This window comes from Pseudophryne corroboree, chromosome 5 (assembly GCF_028390025.1).
Source record: "Pseudophryne corroboree isolate aPseCor3 chromosome 5, aPseCor3.hap2, whole genome shotgun sequence".
NCBI classification, from domain to species: Eukaryota; Metazoa; Chordata; class Amphibia; order Anura; family Myobatrachidae; genus Pseudophryne; species Pseudophryne corroboree.
Genome location: NC_086448.1, coordinates 23,164,330 through 23,183,868, shown reverse-complemented (window position 1 = coordinate 23,183,868; position 19,539 = coordinate 23,164,330). Strand labels below are relative to the sequence as shown.

Here is a 19,539-nt window from a genome sequence, read left to right as displayed (position 1 = left end):
GATGGTTGCTATTGGTGACTGTTCTCCATGTGCCCAAATGAGACCCCCCCCAGGCAGTTATTTCGCTGCACAATGGTTCTCCATCTAATTGGTTATTGTATTGCTTAATCTATTGCATGGTTGTTCAGTCTGATGCCTAATGGCCAGATCTGGGCCGCATGCCATGTTTTACAGGTTTCAGTAGGCAAACTGTACATTGTGACTGGAGGTCGTGTTCAGCCACATCATGGGATCTGCATGTAACATGTCTGTATATTGCCAACACACAGGCTAAATCATTTTATTCTCCTTTCGTAGAGCCCTCGGACCCCTTTCTCAGACATTGCGGATGATGAGAAGATCTTTAACGGTGGTGATGAGCTGTGGCAGAACGAGAGTCCGAGCCAGGATTTGTCCGAGATCACAGAGGAAGATCTTGAGCAAATCCGTGAGAAAGAAGAAGCTGTAAGGCAGATTGAGGTACAAACTCTTCCTATTCTGGCTCCTGAAATGTAATTGTGATACAAATGTGGAACCTGGCGGTGATGGGGATGGTTTCTCCTGCGTTCTGCAGGGTACAAGGCATACTTGCGCACATGGTTTGTTTTTTTTCTTTTTAGTCATAAAATGCCTGGAGTAATTGCATTTCACTTGTGTATTCAACATTCCTTTTTCTCTGACGTCCTAGTGGATGCTGGGAACTCCGTAAGGACCATGGGGAATAGCGGCTCCGCAGGAGACTGGGCACAAATAGAAAGCTTTAGTACTACCTGGTGTGCACTGGCTCCTCCCCCTATGACCCTCCTCCAAGCCTCAGTTAGATTTTTGTGCCCGAACGAGAAGGGTGCACACTAGGGGCTCTCCTGAGCTTCTTAGTGAAAGTTTTAGTTTAGGTTTTTTATTTTCAGTGAGACCTGCTGGCAACAGGCTCACTGCATCGAGGGACTAAGGGGAGAAGAAGCGAACTCACCTGCGTGCAGAGTGGATTGGGCTTCTTAGGCTACTGGACACCATTAGCTCCAGAGGGACCGCTCACAGGCCCAGCCTTGGAGCTCGGTCCCAGAGCCGCGCCGCCGGCCCCCTTACAGAGCCAGAAGCAAGAAGAGTCCGGCAAATCGGCGGCAGAAGACATCCTGTCTTCCACAAGGTAGCGCACAGCACTGCAGCTGTGCGCCATTGCTTCTCAGCACACTTCACACTCCGGTCACTGAGGGTGCAGGGCGCTAGGGGGGGGCGCCCTGAGCAGCAATAGAAACACCTTGGCTGGCTAAAAATACATCACATATAGCTCCTGGGCTATATGGATGAATTTTAACCCCTGCCAGATTTTCACAAAAAGCGGGAGAAAGGCCGCAGAGAAGGGGGCGGAGCCTATCTCCTCAGCACACAGGCGCCATTTTCCCTCACAGCTCCGCTGGAAGGACGTCTCCCTGACTCTCCCCTGCAGTCCTGCACTACAGAAACAGGGTAAAAAAGAGAGGGGGGCACTAATTGGCGGGTTATTAACAATACAGCAGCTATAAGGGAGAAACACTTATACAGGTTGAGTCTCCCTTATCCAAAATGCTTGGGACCAGAGGTATTTTGGATAATGGATTTTTCCGTATTTTGGAATAATTGCATACCATAATGAGATATCATGGTGATGGGACCTAAATCTAAGCACAGAATGCATTTATGTTACATATACTCCTTATACACACAGCCTGAAGGTAATTTTTGCCAATATTTTTTATAACTTTGTGCATTAAACAAACTGTGTCTACATTCACACAATTCATTTATGTTTCATATACACCTTGTACACACAGCCTGAAGGTCATTTAATACAATATTATTAATAACTTTGTGTATTAAACAAAGTTTGTGTATATTGAGCCATCAAAAAACAAAGATTTCACTATCTCACTCTCACTCAAAAAAGTCCGTATTTCGGAATATTTCGTATTTCGGAATATATGGATATGGGATACTCAACCTGTATAAGGTTGTCCCTATATCTATAGCGCTCTGGTGTGTGCTGGCATACTCTCCCTCTGTCTCCCCAAAGGGCTAGTGGGGTCCTGTCCTCTATCAGAGCATTCCCTGTGCATGTGCTGTGTGTCGGTACGTTTGTGTCGACATGTATGAGGAGGAAAATTATGTGGAGGCGGGGCAATTGCCTATAATAAAGATGTCACCCCCTAAGGAGTCGACACCTGAGTGGATGGCTTTATGGAAGGATTTACGTGACAGTGTCAGCTCCTTACAAAAGACGGTTGATGACATGAGACAGCCGACTAATCAGCTAGTCCCTGTCCAGGCGTCTCAAAAACCATCAGGGTCTCTAAAAAGGCCGTTACCTCAGGTGGTGGATACTGACGTCGACACGGATACTGACTCCAGTGTCGACGGTGAGGAGACAAACGTGACTTCCAGTAGGGCCACACGTTACATGATCACGGCAATGAGAGAGGTGTTAAACATTTCTGATACTGCAAGTACCACTAAAAAGGGTATTATGTGGGGTGTGAAAAAACTACCTGTAGTTTTTCCTGAATCAGACGAATTAAATGAGGTGTGTGATGAAGCGTGGGTTTCCCCCGATAAAAAACTGATAATTTCAAAAAAGTTATTGGCATTATACCCTTTCCCGCCAGAGGTTAGGGCGCGTTGGGAAACACCCCCTAGAGTGGATAAAGCGCTCACACGCTTATCAAAACAAGTGGCGTTACCGTCTCCTGATACGGCAGCCCTCAAGGAGCCAGCTGATAGGAAGCTGAAAAATATCCTAAAAAGTATATACACACATACTGGTGTTATACTGCGACCAGCAATCGCCTCAGCCTGGATGTGCAGTGCTGGGGTGGCTTGGTCGGATTCCCTGACTGAAAATATTGATACCCTGGATAGGGACAGTATATTGTTGACTATAGAGCATTTAAAAGATGCATTTCTATATATGCGAGATGCACAGAGGGATATTTGCACTCTGGCTTCAAGAGTGAGTGCGCTGTCCATTTCTGCCAGAAGAGGATTATGGACGCGACAGTGGTCAGGTGATGCGGACTCTAAACGGCATATGGAAATATTGCCTTATAAAGGGGAGGAGTTATTTGGGGTCGGTCTATCGGACCTGGTGGCCACGGCAACTGCTGGGAAATCCACATTTTTACCCCAGGTAACCTCTCAACATAAGAAGACGCCGTCTTATCCGGCTCAGTCCTTTCGTCCCCATAAGGGCAAGCGGGCAAAAGGTTCCTCTTTTCTGCCCCGGGGCAGAGGAAGGGGAAAAAGACTGCAACAGACAGCCACTTCCCAGGAACAAAAGCCCTCCCCCGCTTCTGCCAAGTCCTCAGCATGACGCTGGGGCCTTACAAGCGGACTCAGGCACGGTGGGGGCCCGTCTCAAGAATTTCAGCGCGCAGTGGGCTCACTCGCAAGTGGACCCCTGGATCCTGCAAGTAGTATCTCAGGGGTACAAATTGGAGTTCGAGACGTCTCCCCCTCGCCGGTTCCTGAAGTCTGCTTTACCAACGTCACACTCCGACAGGGAGGCAGTATTGGAGGCAGTTCACAAGCTGTATTCCCAGCAGGTGATAATCAAGGTACCCCTCCTGCAACAAGGGAAGGGGTATTATTCCACGCTGTTTGTGGTACCGAAGCCGGACGGCTCGGTGAGACCAATTTTAAATCTGAAGTCTTTGAACACTTACATACAGAGGTTCAAATTCAAGATGGAGTCACTCAGAGCAGTGATCGCGAACCTGGAAGAGGGGGACTATATGGTGTCTCTGGACATCAAAGATGCCTACCTCCATGTCCCCATTTACCCTTCTCATCAAGGGTACCTCAGGTTTGTAGTACAAAACTGTCACTATCAGTTTCAGACGCTGCCGTTTGGATTATCCACGGCACCTCGGGTCTTTACCAAGGTAATAAATGATGATTCTTCTTCGAAGAAAAGGCGTTTTAATTATCCCTTACTTGGACGATCTCCTGATAAGAGCAAGATCCAGAGAACAGTTAGTAGTCGGAGTAGCCCTATCTCAGGTAGTGCTACGACAGCACGGCTGGATTCTAAATATCCCAAAATCGCAGCTGGTTCCGACAACACGTCTTCTGTTCCTAGGGATGATTCTGGACACAGTCCAGAAAAAGGTGTTCCTTCCGGAGGAGAAAGCCAGGGAGTTATCCGAACTGGTCAGAAACCTCCTGAAACCGGGGCAAGTCTCAGTGCATCAATGCACAAGAGTCTTGGGAAAGATGGTAGCTTCCTACGAAGCGATTCCATTCGGCAGATTCCACGCAAGAACGTTCCAGTGGGATCTGCTGGACAAATGGTCCGGATCGCATCTTCAGATGCATCAGCGGATAACCCTGTCTCCAAGGACAAGGGTGTCTCTTCTGTGGTGGTTGCAGAGGGCTCATCTTCTAGAGGGCCGCAGATTCGGCATTCAGGACTGGGTCCTGGTGACTACGGATGCCAGCCTGAGAGGCTGGGGAGCAGTCACACAAGGAAGAAATTTCCAGGGCTTGTGGTCAAGCCTGGAGACATCACTTCACATAAATATCCTGGAGCTAAGGGCCATCTACAATGCTCTAAGCCTAGCACGACCTCTGCTTCAAGGTCAGCCGGTGCTGATTCAGTCAGACAACATCACGGCAGTCGCCCACGTAAACAGACAGGGCGGCACAAGAAGCAGGAGGGCAATGGCAGAAGTTGCAAGGATTCTTCGCTGGGCGGAAAATCATGTGATAGCACTGTCAGCAGTGTTCATTCCGGGAGTGGACAACTGGGAAGCAGACTTCCTCAGCAGGCACGACCTCCACCCGGGAGAGTGGGGACTTCACCCAGAAGTCTTCCACATGATTATAAACCGTTGGGAAAAACCAAAGGTGGACATGATGGCGTCACGCCTCAACAAAAAACTAGACAGGTATTGCGCCAGGTCACGGGACCCTCAGGCAATAGCTGTGGACGCTCTGGTAACACCGTGGGTGTACCAGTCAGTGTATGTGTTCCGTCCTCTGCCTTTCATACCCAAGGTACTGAGAATCATAAGAAGGAGAGGAGTAAGGACTATACTCGTGGCTCCGGATTGGCCAAGAAGGACTTGGTACCCGGAACTTCAAGAGATGCTCACGGAGGACCCGAGGCCTCTACCTCTACGAAGGGACCTGCTCCAGCAGGGACCCTGTCTGTTCCAAGACTTACCGCGGCTGCGTTTGACGGCATGGCGGTTGAACGCCGGATCCTGAAGGAAAAAGGCATTCCGGATGAGGTCATCCCTATCCTGATAAAAGCCAGGAAGGATGTAACCGTGCAGCATTATCATCGTATTTGGCGTAAATATGTTGCGTGGTGCGAGGCCAGGAAGGCCCTACAGAGGAATTTCAACTGGGTCGTTTCCTGCATTTCCTGCAAACAGGACTGTCTATGGGCCTAAAATTAGGGTCCATTAAGGTTCAAATTTCGGCCCTGTCGATCTTCTTCCAAAAAGAACTGGCTTCAGTTCCTGAAGTTCAGACGTGTGTCAAAGGGGTGCTGCATATACAGCCTCCTTTTGTGCCTCCAGTGGCACCTTGGGATCTCAATGTGGTTTTGGGGTTCCTAAAATCACATTGGTTTGAACCACTCACCACTGTGGACTTAAAGTATCTCACATGGAAAGTGGTAATGCTATTGGCCCTGGCTTCAGCCAGGCGCGTGTCAGAAATGGCGGCTTTATCCTATAAAAGCCCTTACCTAATTTCTCTATCGTCCTAGTGGATGCTGGGGTTCCTGAAAGGACCATGGGGAATAGCGGCTCCGCAGGAGACAGGGCACAAAAAGTAAAGCTTTAGGATCAGGTGGTGTGCACTGGCTCCTCCCCCTATGACCCTCCTCCAAGCCTCAGTTAGATTTTTGTGCCCGGCCGAGAAGGGTGCAATCTAGGTGGCTCTCCTGAGCTGCTTAGAAATAAAAGTTTAGTTAGGTTTTTTTTATTTTCAGTGAGTCCTGCTGGCAACAGGCTCACTGCATCGTGGGACTAAGGGGAGAAGAAACGGACTCACCTGAGTGCAGAGTGGATCGGGTTTCTTAGGCTACTGGACACTAGCTCCAGAGGGACGATCACAGGTTCAGCCTGGATGGGTCACCGGAGCCGCGCCGCCGTCCCCCTTACAGAGCCAGAAGAGACGAAGAGGTCCGGTGAAATCGGCGGCAGAAGACATCCTGTCTTCAGACTAAGGTAGCGCACAGCACCGCAGCTGTGCGCCATTGCTCTCAGCACACTTCACACTCCGGTCACTGAGGGTGCAGGGCGCTGGGGGGGGAGCGCCCTGAGACGCAATATAACGGAATACCTTAGGTGGCAAAACAGAATACATCACATATAGCTCCTGGGCTATATGGATGTATTTTAATCCCCTGCCATTTTACACAGAAAAGCGGGAGATAAGGACGTCGTGAAGGGGCGGAGCCTATCTCCTCAGCACACAAGCGCCATTTTCCCTCACAGCTCCGCTGGAAGGACGGCTCCCTGACTCTCCCCTGCAGTCCTGCTTCAGAATCAGGGTAAAAAAGAGAAGGGGGGGCATTTTTGGCAGCAAATAACGATAATAACAGCAGCTATAAGGGAATAACACTTATATAAGGTTATCCCTGTATATATATATATATATAGCGCTGGGTGTGTGCTGGCAGACTCTCCCTCTGTCTCTCCAAAGGGCTAAGTGGGGTCCTGTCCTCTATCAGAGCATTCCCGGTGTGTGTGCTGTGTGTCTGTACGCGTGTGTCGACATGTATGAGGAGGAAAATTATGTGGAGGCGGAGCAGTTGCCTGTGTTGGTGATGTCACCCCCTAGGGAGTCGACACCTGACTGGATGATTGTATTTAAACAATTAAGTGATAATGTCAGCAATTTGCAGAAAACTGTTGACGACATGAGACAGCCGGCAAATCAATTAGTGCCTGTCCAGGCGTCTCAGACACCGTCAGGGGCGCTAAAACGCCCGTTACCTCAGTGGGTCGACACAGACCCTGACACAGATACTGAGTCTAGTGTCGACGGTGACGAGACAAACGTAATGTCCAGTAGGGCCACACGTTACATGATCACGGCAATGAAAGAGGCATTAAACCTTTCTGACACTACAAGTACCACAAAGAAGGGTATTATGTGGGGAGAGAAAAAACTACCAATATTTTTTCCTGAGTCAGAGGAAATAAATGAGGTGTGTGAAAAAGCGTGGGTTTCCCCCGATAAAAAACAGCTAATTTCTAAAAAATTATTAGCATTATATCCTTTCCCGCCAGAGGTTAGGGCGCGTTGGGAAACACCCCCTAGGGTAGATAAGGCGCTCACACGTTTATCAAAACAAGTAGCGTTACCGTCTCCTGATACGGCTACCCTCAAAGAACCAGCTGATAGAAGGCTGGAAAATATCCTAAAAAGTATATACACACATACTGGTGTTATACTGCGACCAGCAATCGCCTCAGCCTGGATGTGCAGTGCTGGAGTCGCATGGTCGGATTCCCTGACCGAGAATATTGATACCCTGGATAGGGACAATATTTTGTTAACTATAGAACATTTAAAGGATGCACTACTATATATGCGTGATGCACAGAGGGATATTTGCACCCTGGCATCAAGAATAAGTGCTATGTCCATCTCTGCCAGAAGAGCGTTATGGACGCGACAGTGGTCAGGGGATGCGGATTCCAAACGGCACATGGAAGTATTGCCGTATAAAGGGGAGGAGTTATTTGGGGCTGGTCTATCGGACCTGGTGGCCACGGCAACGGCTGGAAAATCCACCTTTTTACCCCAGGTCACTCCACATCAGCAGAAAAAGACACCGTCTTTTCAAACTCAGTCCTTTCGTTCCCATAAGTACAAGCGAGCAAAAGGCCACTCCTTTCTGCCCCGGGGCAGAGGAAGAGGAAAAAGACTGCACCATGCAGCCGCTTCACAGGAGCAGAAGCCCTCCCCTGCTTCTGCCAAGTCTTCAGCATGACGCTGGGGCTTTACAAGCAGACTCAGATATGGTGGGGGCCCGTCTCAAGAATTTCAACGCGCAGTGGGCTCACTCGCAAGTGGATCCCTGGATTCTACAGGTAGTATCGCAGGGGTACAAACTGGGATTCGAGGCGTTTCCCCCTCGTCGTTTCCTGAAGTCTGCTTTACCAAAGTCTCCCTCCGACAGGGAGGCAGTTTTGGCAGCCATTCACAAGCTGTATTCCCAGCAGGTGATAATCAAGGTACCCCTCCTGCAACAAGGAAAGGGGTATTATTCCACGCTGTTTGTGGTACCGAAGCCGGACGGCTCGGTGAGACCAATTTTAAATCTGAAATCCTTGAACACTTACATAAAAAGGTTCAAATTCAAGATGGAGTCACTCAGAGCAGTGATAGCAAACCTGGAAGAAGGGGACTATATGGTGTCTCTGGACATCAAGGATGCTTATCTCCACGTCCCGATATACCCTTCTCACCAAGGGTACCTCAGGTTTGTAGTACAAAACTGTCATTATCAGTTTCAGACGCTGCCGTTTGGATTGTCCACGGCACCTCGGGTCTTTACCAAGGTAATGGCCGAAATGATGATTCTTCTAAGAAGAAAAGACATTTTAATTATCCCTTACTTGGACGATCTCCTGATAAGGGCAAGATCCAGGGAACAGTTAGAAGTCGGAGTAGCACTATCTCAGGTAGTGTTACGTCAGCACGGGTGGATTCTAAATATTCCAAAATCGCAGCTGATTCCAACGACACGTCTACTGTTCCTAGGAATGATTCTGGACACAGTCCAGAAGAAGGTGTTTCTCCCGGAGGAGAAGGCCAGGGAGTTATCCGAGCTAGTCAGGAACCTCCTAAAACCAGGACAGGTCTCAGTGCATCAGTGCACGAGGGTCCTGGGGAAAATGGTGGCTTCTTACGAAGCGATTCCATTCGGAAGATTCCATGCAAGAACATTTCAGTGGGATCTACTGGACAAATGGTCCGGATCGCATCTGCAGATGCATCAGCGGATAACCCTGTCGCCAAGGACAAGGGTGTCTCTCCTGTGGTGGCTGCAGAGTGCTCATCTACTAGAGGGCCGCAGATTTGGCATTCAGGATTGGATCCTGGTAACCACGGATGCCAGCCTGAGAGGCTGGGGAGCAGTCACACAGGGAAGGAATTTCCAGGGCCTGTGGTCAAGCCTGGAAACGTCTCTTCATATAAACATTCTGGAACTAAGGGCCATTTACAATGCCCTAAGTCAAGCAAAACCTCTGCTTCAGGGTCAGGCGGTGTTGATCCAATCGGACAACATCACGTCAGTCGCCCACGTAAACAGACAGGGCGGCACGAGAAGCAGGAGGGCAATGGCAGAAGCTGCAAGGATTCTTCGCTGGGCGGAAAATCATGTGATAGCACTGTCAGCAGTATTCATTCCGGGAGTGGACAACTGGGAAGCAGACTTCCTCAGCAGACACGACCTTCACCCGGGAGAGTGGGGACTTCACCCAGAAGTCTTCCACCTGATTGTAAACCGTTGGGAAAAACCAAAGGTGGACATGATGGCGTCCCGCCTCAACAAAAAACTGGACAGATATTGCGCCAGGTCAAGGGACCCTCAGGCAATAGCAGTGGACGCTCTGGTAACGCCGTGGGTGTACCAGTCAGTGTATGTGTTCCCTCCTCTGCCTCTCATACCAAAAGTACTGAGAATCATAAGAAGGAGAGGAGTAAGAACTATACTCGTGGTTCCGGATTGGCCAAGACGGACTTGGTACCCGGAACTTCAAGAGATGCTCACGGACGAACCGTGGCCTCTACCTCTAAGAAAGGACCTGCTACTGCAGGAGCCTTGTCTGTTCCAAGACTTACCGCGGCTGCGTTTGACGGCATGGCGGTTGAACGCCGGATCCTGAGGGAAAAAGGCATTCCAGAAGAAGTCATCCCTACTCTGGTCAAAGCCAGGAAGGACGTAACCGCAAAACATTATCACCGCATTTGGCGTAAATATGTTGCGTGGTGTGAGGCCAAGAAGGCCCCTACAGAGGAATTTCAACTGGGTCGTTTCCTTCATTTCCTGCAAACAGGACTGTCTATGGGCCTAAAATTAGGGTCCATTAAGGTTCAAATTTCGGCCCTGTCGATTTTCTTCCAGAAAGAACTGGCTTCAGTACCTGAAGTTCAGACATTTGTAAAAGGGGTCCTGCACATACAGCCTCCTTTTGTGCCTCCAGTGGCACCTTGGGATCTCAATGTGGTGTTGAGTTTTCTAAAGTCACATTGGTTTGAACCACTTTCCACTGTGGACTTAAAATATCTCACATGGAAGGTGTCGATGCTGTTAGCCTTGGCTTCAGCCAGGCGTGTGTCAGAATTGGCGGCTTTATCATATAAAAGCCCTTACTTAATTTTTCATTCTGACAGAGCGGAATTGAGGACTCGTCCTCAATTTCTACCTAAGGTGGTTTCTGCATTTCACATGAACCAACCTATTGTGGTACCTGCGGCTACCAGGGACTTAGAGGACTCTAAGTTGCTTGACGTTGTCAGGGCCTTGAAAATATATGTTTCCAGGACGGCTGGAGTCAGAAAATCTGACTCGCTGTTTATCCTGTATGCACCCAACAAGCTGGGTGCTCCTGCTTCTAAGCAGACGATTGCTCGTTGGATTTGTAGTACAATTCAGCTTGCACATTCTGTGGCAGGATTGCCACAGCCAAAATCAGTAAAAGCCCATTCCACAAGGAAAGTGGGCTCATCTTGGGCGGCTGCCCGAGGGGTCTCGGCTTTACAACTTTGCCGAGCAGCTACTTGGTCAGGGGCAAACACGTTTGCTAAATTCTACAAATTTGATACCCTGGCTGAGGAGGACCTGGAGTTCTCTCATTCGGTGCTGCAGAGTCATCCGCACTCTCCCGCCCGTTTGGGAGCTTTGGTATAATCCCCATGGTCCTTTCAGGAACCCCAGCATCCACTAGGACGATAGAGAAAATAAGAATTTACTTACCGATAATTCTATTTCTCGGAGTCCGTAGTGGATGCTGGGCGCCCATCCCAAGTGCGGATTATCTGCAATACTTGTACATAGTTACAAAAATCGGGTTATTATTGTTGTGAGCCATCTTTTCAGAGGCTCCGCTGTTATCATACTGTTAACTGGGTTCAGATCACAGGTTGTACAGTGTGATTGGTGTGGCTGGTATGAGTCTTACCCGGGATTCAAAATCCTTCCTTATTGTGTACGCTCGTCCGGGCACAGTATCCTAACTGAGGCTTGGAGGAGGGTCATAGGGGGAGGAGCCAGTGCACACCACCTGATCCTAAAGCTTTACTTTTTGTGCCCTGTCTCCTGCGGAGCCGCTATTCCCCATGGTCCTTTCAGGAACCCCAGCATCCACTACGGACTCCGAGAAATAGAATTATCGGTAAGTAAATTCTTATTTTTTCATACGGACAGGGCAGAATTGAGGACTCGTCCTCAATTTCTCCCTAAGGTGGTTTCAGCGTTTCACCTGAACCAGCCTATTGTGGTACCTGCGGCTACTCGGGACTTGGAGGACTCCAAGTTACTGGACGTAGTCAGGGCCCTGAAAATATACGTTTCCAGGACGGCTGGAGTCAGAAAATCTGACTCGCTGTTAATCCTGTATGCACCCAACAAGCTGGGTGCTCCTGCTTCTAAGCAGACTATTGCTCGTTGGATTTGTAGTACAATTCAGCTTGCACATTCTGTGGCAGGCCTGCCACAGCCAAAATCTGTAAAAGCCCATTCCACACGGAAAGTGGGCTCATCTTGGGCCGCCGCCCGAGGGGTCTCGGCTTTACAACTTTGCCGAGCAGCTACTTGGTCAGGGGCAAACACGTTTGCTAAATTCTACAAATTTGATACCCTGGCTGAGGAGGACCTGGAGTTCTCTCATTCGGTGCTGCAGAGTCATCCGCACTCTCCCGCCCGTTTGGGAGCTTTGGTATAATCCCCATGGTCCTTACGGAGTTCCCAGCATCCACTAGGACGTCAGAGAAAATAAGAATTTACTTACCGATAATTCTATTTCTCATAGTCCGTAGTGGATGCTGGGCGCCCATCCCAAGTGCGGATTGTCTGCAATACTTGTACATAGTTATTGTTAACTAAATCGGGTTATTGTTGTAGTGAGCCATCTTTTCTAGAGGCTCCTCTGTTTATCATACTGTTAACTGGGTTCAGGTCACAAGTTATACGGTGTGATTGGTGTGGCTGGTATGAGTCTTACCCGGGATTCAAAATCCTTCCTTATTGTGTACGCTCGTCCGGGCACAGTATCCTAACTGAGGCTTGGAGGAGGGTCATAGGGGGAGGAGCCAGTGCACACCAGGTAGTACTAAAGCTTTCTATTTGTGCCCAGTCTCCTGCGGAGCCGCTATTCCCCATGGTCCTTACGGAGTTCCCAGCATCCACTACGGACTATGAGAAATAGAATTATCTGTAAGTAAATTCTTATTTTAAATTTGTCCTGGACACTATTCAGTCCATAAACCTCTAAATACTTTAAAACACTTGACCTCTTGTAAACCCTATTTATTTGATATAGTGCCTCAGCACTTCGTGGGCAGACTCAGAGACTCGGTCGCTGGCAGACTTAGGGACTCTGTCACGGACAGATTCAGGGACTAGGTCGCGGGCAGACTCGGGGACTGGGACGCGGACAGATTCAGGGACTGGGACGCGGGCAGACTCGGGGACTGGGTCGCGGGCAGACTCGGGGACTGTCGCACGCAGATATACAAGTGTCATGCATCACATAAATCGGTGCATTCTCCTGGTGCGTACTATCCGCCTCACTTTTTTTGGGGGGTAGGGAGCGCTGGCACTTTCAGACCCACTTCGGACCAGGCGCACTGAAAGGGGCTTTTTGTCGCGACTACAGCAGTAGTGTAGGAAGACACATTTGTACAGAGAGTGGATGGATTCAGAGGTGTCTCCACAAAATATCAGAACTCGCCGGTAGGAAAGTCTGCAGTCTAGGTCTGCTCCTCTACGTGTCGGTAATTTGTACGAAAGTGCAGATGACGCACAAGACTGTTACAGTATGTAAAGGTTATTTCCCTATAGTATGTCGGTACTTACACAGAGTACACAATTTCAAGTTGTAAAATAACGGAGTTAAAGTTCTGAGTACATCCAGATTCATTATCTCCCAAAGCCAAACATGATAACAATTCATAATTTCCTACTTGTGATAAAGCACATTATGTAGCAGGCTGTATGGTTTATTCCCTGGTTATATTTTACAGAATCTCAGCTGTTATTAGCTATAACTTCCATTTACATAACTCTGTCCTCTGTGTCCCCTGGTTCTGGTCCAACCGGACACCCTCGGAGCCCCCTTTCAGCTAGGTACCGACCAGCGTCCTGTATCCCAGGGTGCGTGTAAGCCTGTTTGCTCATTCCCAGGGGAAGACGTTTCCAGCTGTGGATAGTCTGTGAAATTACTGATCAAAGCTGATTGGTTAATTTTGATCTTTCTCCAAGGCTTGATACATCACCCCCCAGTCTTGTTTTATTACCGTGTACCCAATTGCACAAAGAAATATGCTAGCACTAGATGTAAATAAATAAAGTATAATTGAAAATAGATTATGAACACATTTAAATGCTGGAAGAGGCACCTGTCAGACAGGTTATAATGTGTAATACTTAGTAAGGGTATTTACTCACGTCAACATTATCCGCTGGTCACGTGGACCCTAGGGCCCCTCACTGGTAATATCTTATGTTTTTAATACACTTACAGATGTGTGCTCATACAGTGTGGCTTCAGGTGCGCCAGGTCACAGGTGAGTCTACCGAGCGTCTCTTTCACTCACAATGTGCGTCTTATTGGCACGCACAAAACAACTGGTAGGGACCGCACTACTCCGCTAGACTGCACCAATCAATGCGATGTGCGTCATTAAACCATCTGTGTGTGGCCGAGTCTGACTCTGTGTAAGAGGTGCTACAATGCAGCAGCCGCAGCTTCTTTTCACGTCAAATTCTGATGTGCAGTACTTCATATACCGTACAGATTCAGACTCACACAGATTTACATTAAGGAGCACATTCCCGCGGAAAAGATGCGGCTCCAGGTGGGCTTCCAATAAGCCATTTCTAGGAATACATTCTGTGAAGCTGCTTGTCGTCCCCTGCGCCCGCACTTTGATGCCGGAATCTATTTGATGATATTTTATTTGAAGGGGACAGATAGTTGTTTATAATTGGCTGCGATATGGCAGGTGGTTTTACGGATACAGTGATACAAGTGGCACGTTGCAGAGCGAGCGACCATCTGGGAAAAGAAGGGACCTGGAGAAGATACAATCCTGAGTGCTGCACGCTGGGATCACTGCCACAGGATAGGAAGAGACCTGCCCTCTGCAGAGCAGCCTCCAGCTTCTGCTGCATACAGTGTGTCTGGGGAACTGTTATTTAGCCTTCTGGGACATAATGCTAGCGGCGTAGTTATAGGATTCTCTGATCCATAAGAAAACAGGGATGGAAGTTCTTCCTACAGTAATCCTCGCTTTCCAGGGCATCTCCCAGGCTTGCTTCCCACGCCAGCTCCTGGGGTACTTTGGAGAAGAGTCACATATAGAGTAGACCGCAGGTCTTCCGTTACGGTTTCTGCGGTTTATCTCATCTTTAGCAGCTCTGTGGAATTGTATAAATAATTGTACCAGCAACCAGCCACGGCCCATAAGTGCTTGTGGTACAGCCGGGTTATATCCTGCGTTATGGAACTGCTCTGTACTTCTGGTGCGGGATCTAACCTGTGACGCTCAGAAGTCCAATCATCTGCATTCTAAACATTTCCCACAATACAGAATACGTTTTCTGTTCTTCATTGTCGTACTACAGAGAGGTGGAGTCACACCCGTGTTATTGAGAATCTGCTCTTTGCTAGCAGCCGAGTGCTTTCCAAAGCGTCATACTGTATATATGTCTGGTTCATGTCGTGTGTCACACCAGTCTACCCTGCTTCTGTTACACAGGCGGCAGGCTAATAGCCTGCTCTGTACAAAGCACAATCCCCGCTGGCTTTTCTCAGTACTGGCGATTGCCAGTGAGTAGCCTGCGGCCGGCCCTGTATCCATCTGCATACCTGGCAGAAATGTGGCTACGAGCGTCATCTCAGGGTGCTAGATACGTGTGACATGAATGGCGCTCCACTCTGTTAACCATCATTATGTATAAACCGAATTAGAACTAAAAATTAAGGGCAACTTTTCTATCGCTCCCCGCTCCGGCCTGGTCTGTATGTGTAGTGCTATATCTCTGCGTGGCCAACCCCAGTGCTGCTGCTGTCAGTATTCCTCCGTCCTTTCCTGCTGGCTGCCACTGGCCACACGCCTGCACATATGTACACGTATGTCATGCGTGCGATGTGTAATAGAGTCAGCTGCACCACTTGTGCCAAGTATCTATATTACAGTTTTGTTTTGTCCCACAGATAATAAAAACATTAGTAAAGGTAATAGATTGGCAGCGTAGACTGTGACACTGATACCTGGGAATAAATATAACAGAGGCAGTAATAAGAATCAGTATACACACTGCATAAAACATCATCATACGTATACCGTTACACAGTCTGTAACAAAATGAAACAAATAGGCAAAGTCTGACCATTGTTTTTTTTGTTATTGTATTATAATTTTCAGCAGTTTCTTTCGGACTCATCTGTTTGATATACAGATGTGTCCTCGTACATCATTGCCAAACAGCCCCTCTCGGCGTGCTAGCGTCAGGCGTCTCTCTTGCTGAAAATGCATCTTAGCTGCAACGTGATACGGCTAGGACGCACCAGGAAACGGCTGATTAAATTGATATGTTGTATAGCTGTGTGCCACTGAGTCTCTGATCTGTACACAAAGTGCTACAATGTAGATGTCCCAGTTTCTTTTTCAACACAAGTTCGGTTCTCCTCCGTATACACACTCAGGCATACACAGTATACAAGCGTCCTGTAGCATTAATCAGCGCAATCTCTTGGTGAGTCCAAGACGCATCCTGTTGGGACTAAGACGCATTTTCTCCAAAGAAGCCACCCGACGCCAGTGGAACTGCACAGGACCTGGCGGCTATGTGTATTAAATGTGAGAAACGTAAGAAAACAAACGTGTTGGGGGTGGGGGGAGGGTTTCTATTAATAAGCCCCAATGGGGCTTACAATTTAAATGTTCGAACATGCTCTCAAGGGTTAATTTTGGCAGGAGCCAGTTGCCCTACCAGTATGTGTTGGGACTGTAGGTGGAGCACGTAGAGGAGATTCTCTCTGGGAATTATGCTGTGACCATTAGTGATCTGTACAGGGCACACAGCATAGTGCCCAGTCACAGTATTGCAGTATGATAGGAGCACCGCTCACTTATCTATTCCAGTAAAATGGATTGGATTTAGCGCATGTATTTATTTTTCTGTAGACCGCAGCCGATGCATGTTAGCACGTAACTGATATCATTGTCGATGGCGTCAATTTTTTGAAGTACTGTGATTTGGTTTCTCTACCGTTTCTTACGACGACCTATCACTCTTGTTTTAATGCCCCCAGTAAAGCGGATTGATTCATTTGCTATGGCCCTGTATTGTTGCGTCCCCCCTTCCCCATTCCATACAGACCACTAATGAAGTTCAACCTCATCCGTCTTCCTTCCAACTACATTGACAAAAAAAAAAAGGTGCCGCCGTTTGACACCGGACATTTTTCTACCGTCTGTGTCACCGCCGCAGGAGATTTACAGCCTACGACAAGTCCGAATCCAATCTACAAACAAAATTGAATCTATCCACACAATGCTTCTGATATCTCTGCCGTTTCTTCTTAAAAGGAAAAGAATTGAGGGCAAAGAGTGAGGTTTTTGGCGGGGAGGGGAAAAAAATACTCTTTTTAGATTGAAAGACTAAATCTAGTGGAGAAAATAGATTTCTGAGTTACTAAAACTATTCTCTGGTTTTATTGCAATGTAAGATTGCAGAATTGGCAAACTAATCGCTTCCGCGAGTTAACCCTTTCAGGGTGCGACTGCTGAATTGGGCTCAATTTATTAGGCAATTGGTTATATATGGTCTTTTGTGCTGTTATGTGCTAGGGATTGGTACGGAGTATGAGTAATATATTCTGCAATGATGGAAATTAGTTACAGCAAATATCGGAACAAGCTACTCCATGTACGATTGCTAAAATAAGTTGTAAGAGGTATCGATGTGGGTATAGAGGTGCTGAGAGAGAGACGGGAGGTCTACCGGGTTGGTTTATATAGTGGTGCCGAGGGCTTTGTGTGTGTTAGGAAGGCAACCAGCATATGTCAGCATGACAGCGGAGTTTGGGGGGATAAGACATCGTTCACTAGAGAATCCTGGTACAGAGACAAAAGAAGCTTCTTAGGGATTAGTGCAGATATTTCATTAAGGTTTATATTTAATGTATTTATAGAACCAGGACAAAATACGGTGGCTTGAGTGCTACTAATATTGACAGGTAAAGGAAAATGAAATGCAATGTTAGCAGCTACAGAAATGAGCTTCCTATCAAGGGATGGTTTAGATCTCATAGCTATTACTGAGCCGTGCTGTAAAGATAATCATGTCTGGGACATAGCTATTCCCTGTTACACCCTGCTTACAGCAGAGCCGCGTCATATGTAACGCCAGCTGTAATACGGGGCTCTGCAGATCAGACGGAGCATATCTACTGTGCAAGGCCACGTATGGGGACAACCTGCGAGCAGCTCTGAGACCGCCGTAATTCCAAGCTTAGGGCTCAGCATACCGGGGGAGTCCGATGCCGGCCATCAGATAGAGAGCTGTGAGCGTTCTGCTGCTGCGTGCACCAAATAGAAAGACAACTGTCCCGGCTCACAGAGGACAACATTGCTCAGGCGGGTTACACTCCAGGGTGACCTTTTTGGGAATTCCCCCGGCTCTGGAGTACACTGAGACAAAAGCAAGGCAGCCAGTGCAGGGATACAGTGTTGTTTAATGTATACATTAGTGCAGTTACTTTTACTAGAATATATGTAAATATTTATTTCTGGCGGTGGAATCCTGCTGTCGGTATGCGGACCTCCGAAATTCCGACTACTGGCATATATGCCCCAACCCAGTGAGTGATGTCAGTAGGGTACTTGGCTGTTTAGGAGAGATTACAGTTGTGTGTACGGTAATGGAAGATGTTCCTCTGCACTTAGAGGGGAGACCGGGCAGAGGACAGGTAGTAGTAATAGAGCTTAGAGGGGAGACCGGGCATAGGACAGGTAGTAATATAGCATAGAGGGGAGACCGGGCAGAGGACAGGTAGTAGTACTAGAGCTTAGAGGGGAGACCGGGCAGAGGACAGGTAGTAGTAATAGAGCTTAGAGGGGAGACCGGGCAGAGGACAGGTAGTAGTAATAGAGCTTAGAGGAGAGACCGAGCAGAGGACAGGTAGTAGTAATAGAGCTTAGAGGAGAGACCGGGCAGAGGACAGGTAGTAGTAATATAGCTTAGAGGGGAGAGCGGGCAGAGGACATGTAGTAATAGAGCTTAGAGGGGAGACCGGGCAGAGGACATGTAGCAGTAATATAGCTTAGAGGGGAGACCGGGCAGAGAACGGGTAGTAGTAATAGAGCTTAGAGGAGAGACTGGGCAGAGGACATGTAGCAGTAATATACCTTAGAGGGGAGACCGGGCATAGGACAGGTAGTAGTAATATAGCTTAGAGGGGAGACCGGGCAGAGGACAGGTAGCAGTAATATAGCTTAGAGGGGAGACCGGGCAGAGGACAGGTAGCAGTAATATACCTTAAAGGGGAGACCGGGCAGAGGACAGGTAGCAGTAATAGAGCTTAGAGGGGAGACCGGGCATAGGACAAGTAGTAGTAATAGAGCTTAGAGGGGAGATCGGGCAGAGGACAGGTAGTAGTAATAGAGCTTAGAGGGGAGGCCGGGCATAGGACAAGTAGTAGTAATAGAGCTTAGAGGGGAGATCGGGCAGAGGACAGGTAGTAGTAATAGTGCTTAGAGGGGAGACCGGGCAGAGGACAGGTAGTAATAGAGCTTAGAGGGGAGGCCGGGCATAGGACAAGTAGTAGTAATAGAGCTTAGAGGGGAGATCGGGCAGAGGACAGGTAGTAGTAATAGTGCTTAGAGGGGAGACCGGGCAGAGGACAGGTAGTAATAGAGCTTAGAGGGGAGACCGGGCAGAGGACAGGTAGGAGATGGGGCAGAGGACAGGTAGTAGTAATAGAGCTTAGAGGGGAGACCGGGCAGAGGACAGGTAGTAATAGAGCTTAGAGGGGAGACCGGGCAGAGGACAGGTAGCAGTAATAGAGCTTAGAGGGGAGACCGGGCATAGGACAAGTAGTAGTAATAGAGCTTAGAGGGGAGATCGGGCAGAGGACAGGTAGTAGTAATAGAGCTTAGAGGGGAGACCGGGCATAGGACAAGTAGTAGTAATAGAGCTTAGAGGGGAGATCGGGCAGAGGACAGGTAGTAGTAATAGAGCTTAGAGGGGAGATCGGGCAGAGGACAGGTAGTAGTAATAGTGCTTAGAGGGGAGACCGGGCAGAGGACAGGTAGTAATAAAGCTTA

General features: G+C 48.3%; 1 protein-coding gene across 1 annotated transcript in view; it reads left to right on the top strand.

The window, feature by feature from the left end:
• Nucleotides 1-19,539, top strand: part of TSNARE1 (t-SNARE domain containing 1) — a 230,143-nt gene that overhangs the window by 136,141 nt on the left and 74,463 nt on the right. The window contains exon 7 of the mRNA XM_063925132.1: nt 298-459. Within this exon, the coding sequence (XP_063781202.1) occupies nt 298-459 (162 nt within the window). The remainder of the gene's footprint in view (nt 1-297; nt 460-19,539) is intronic.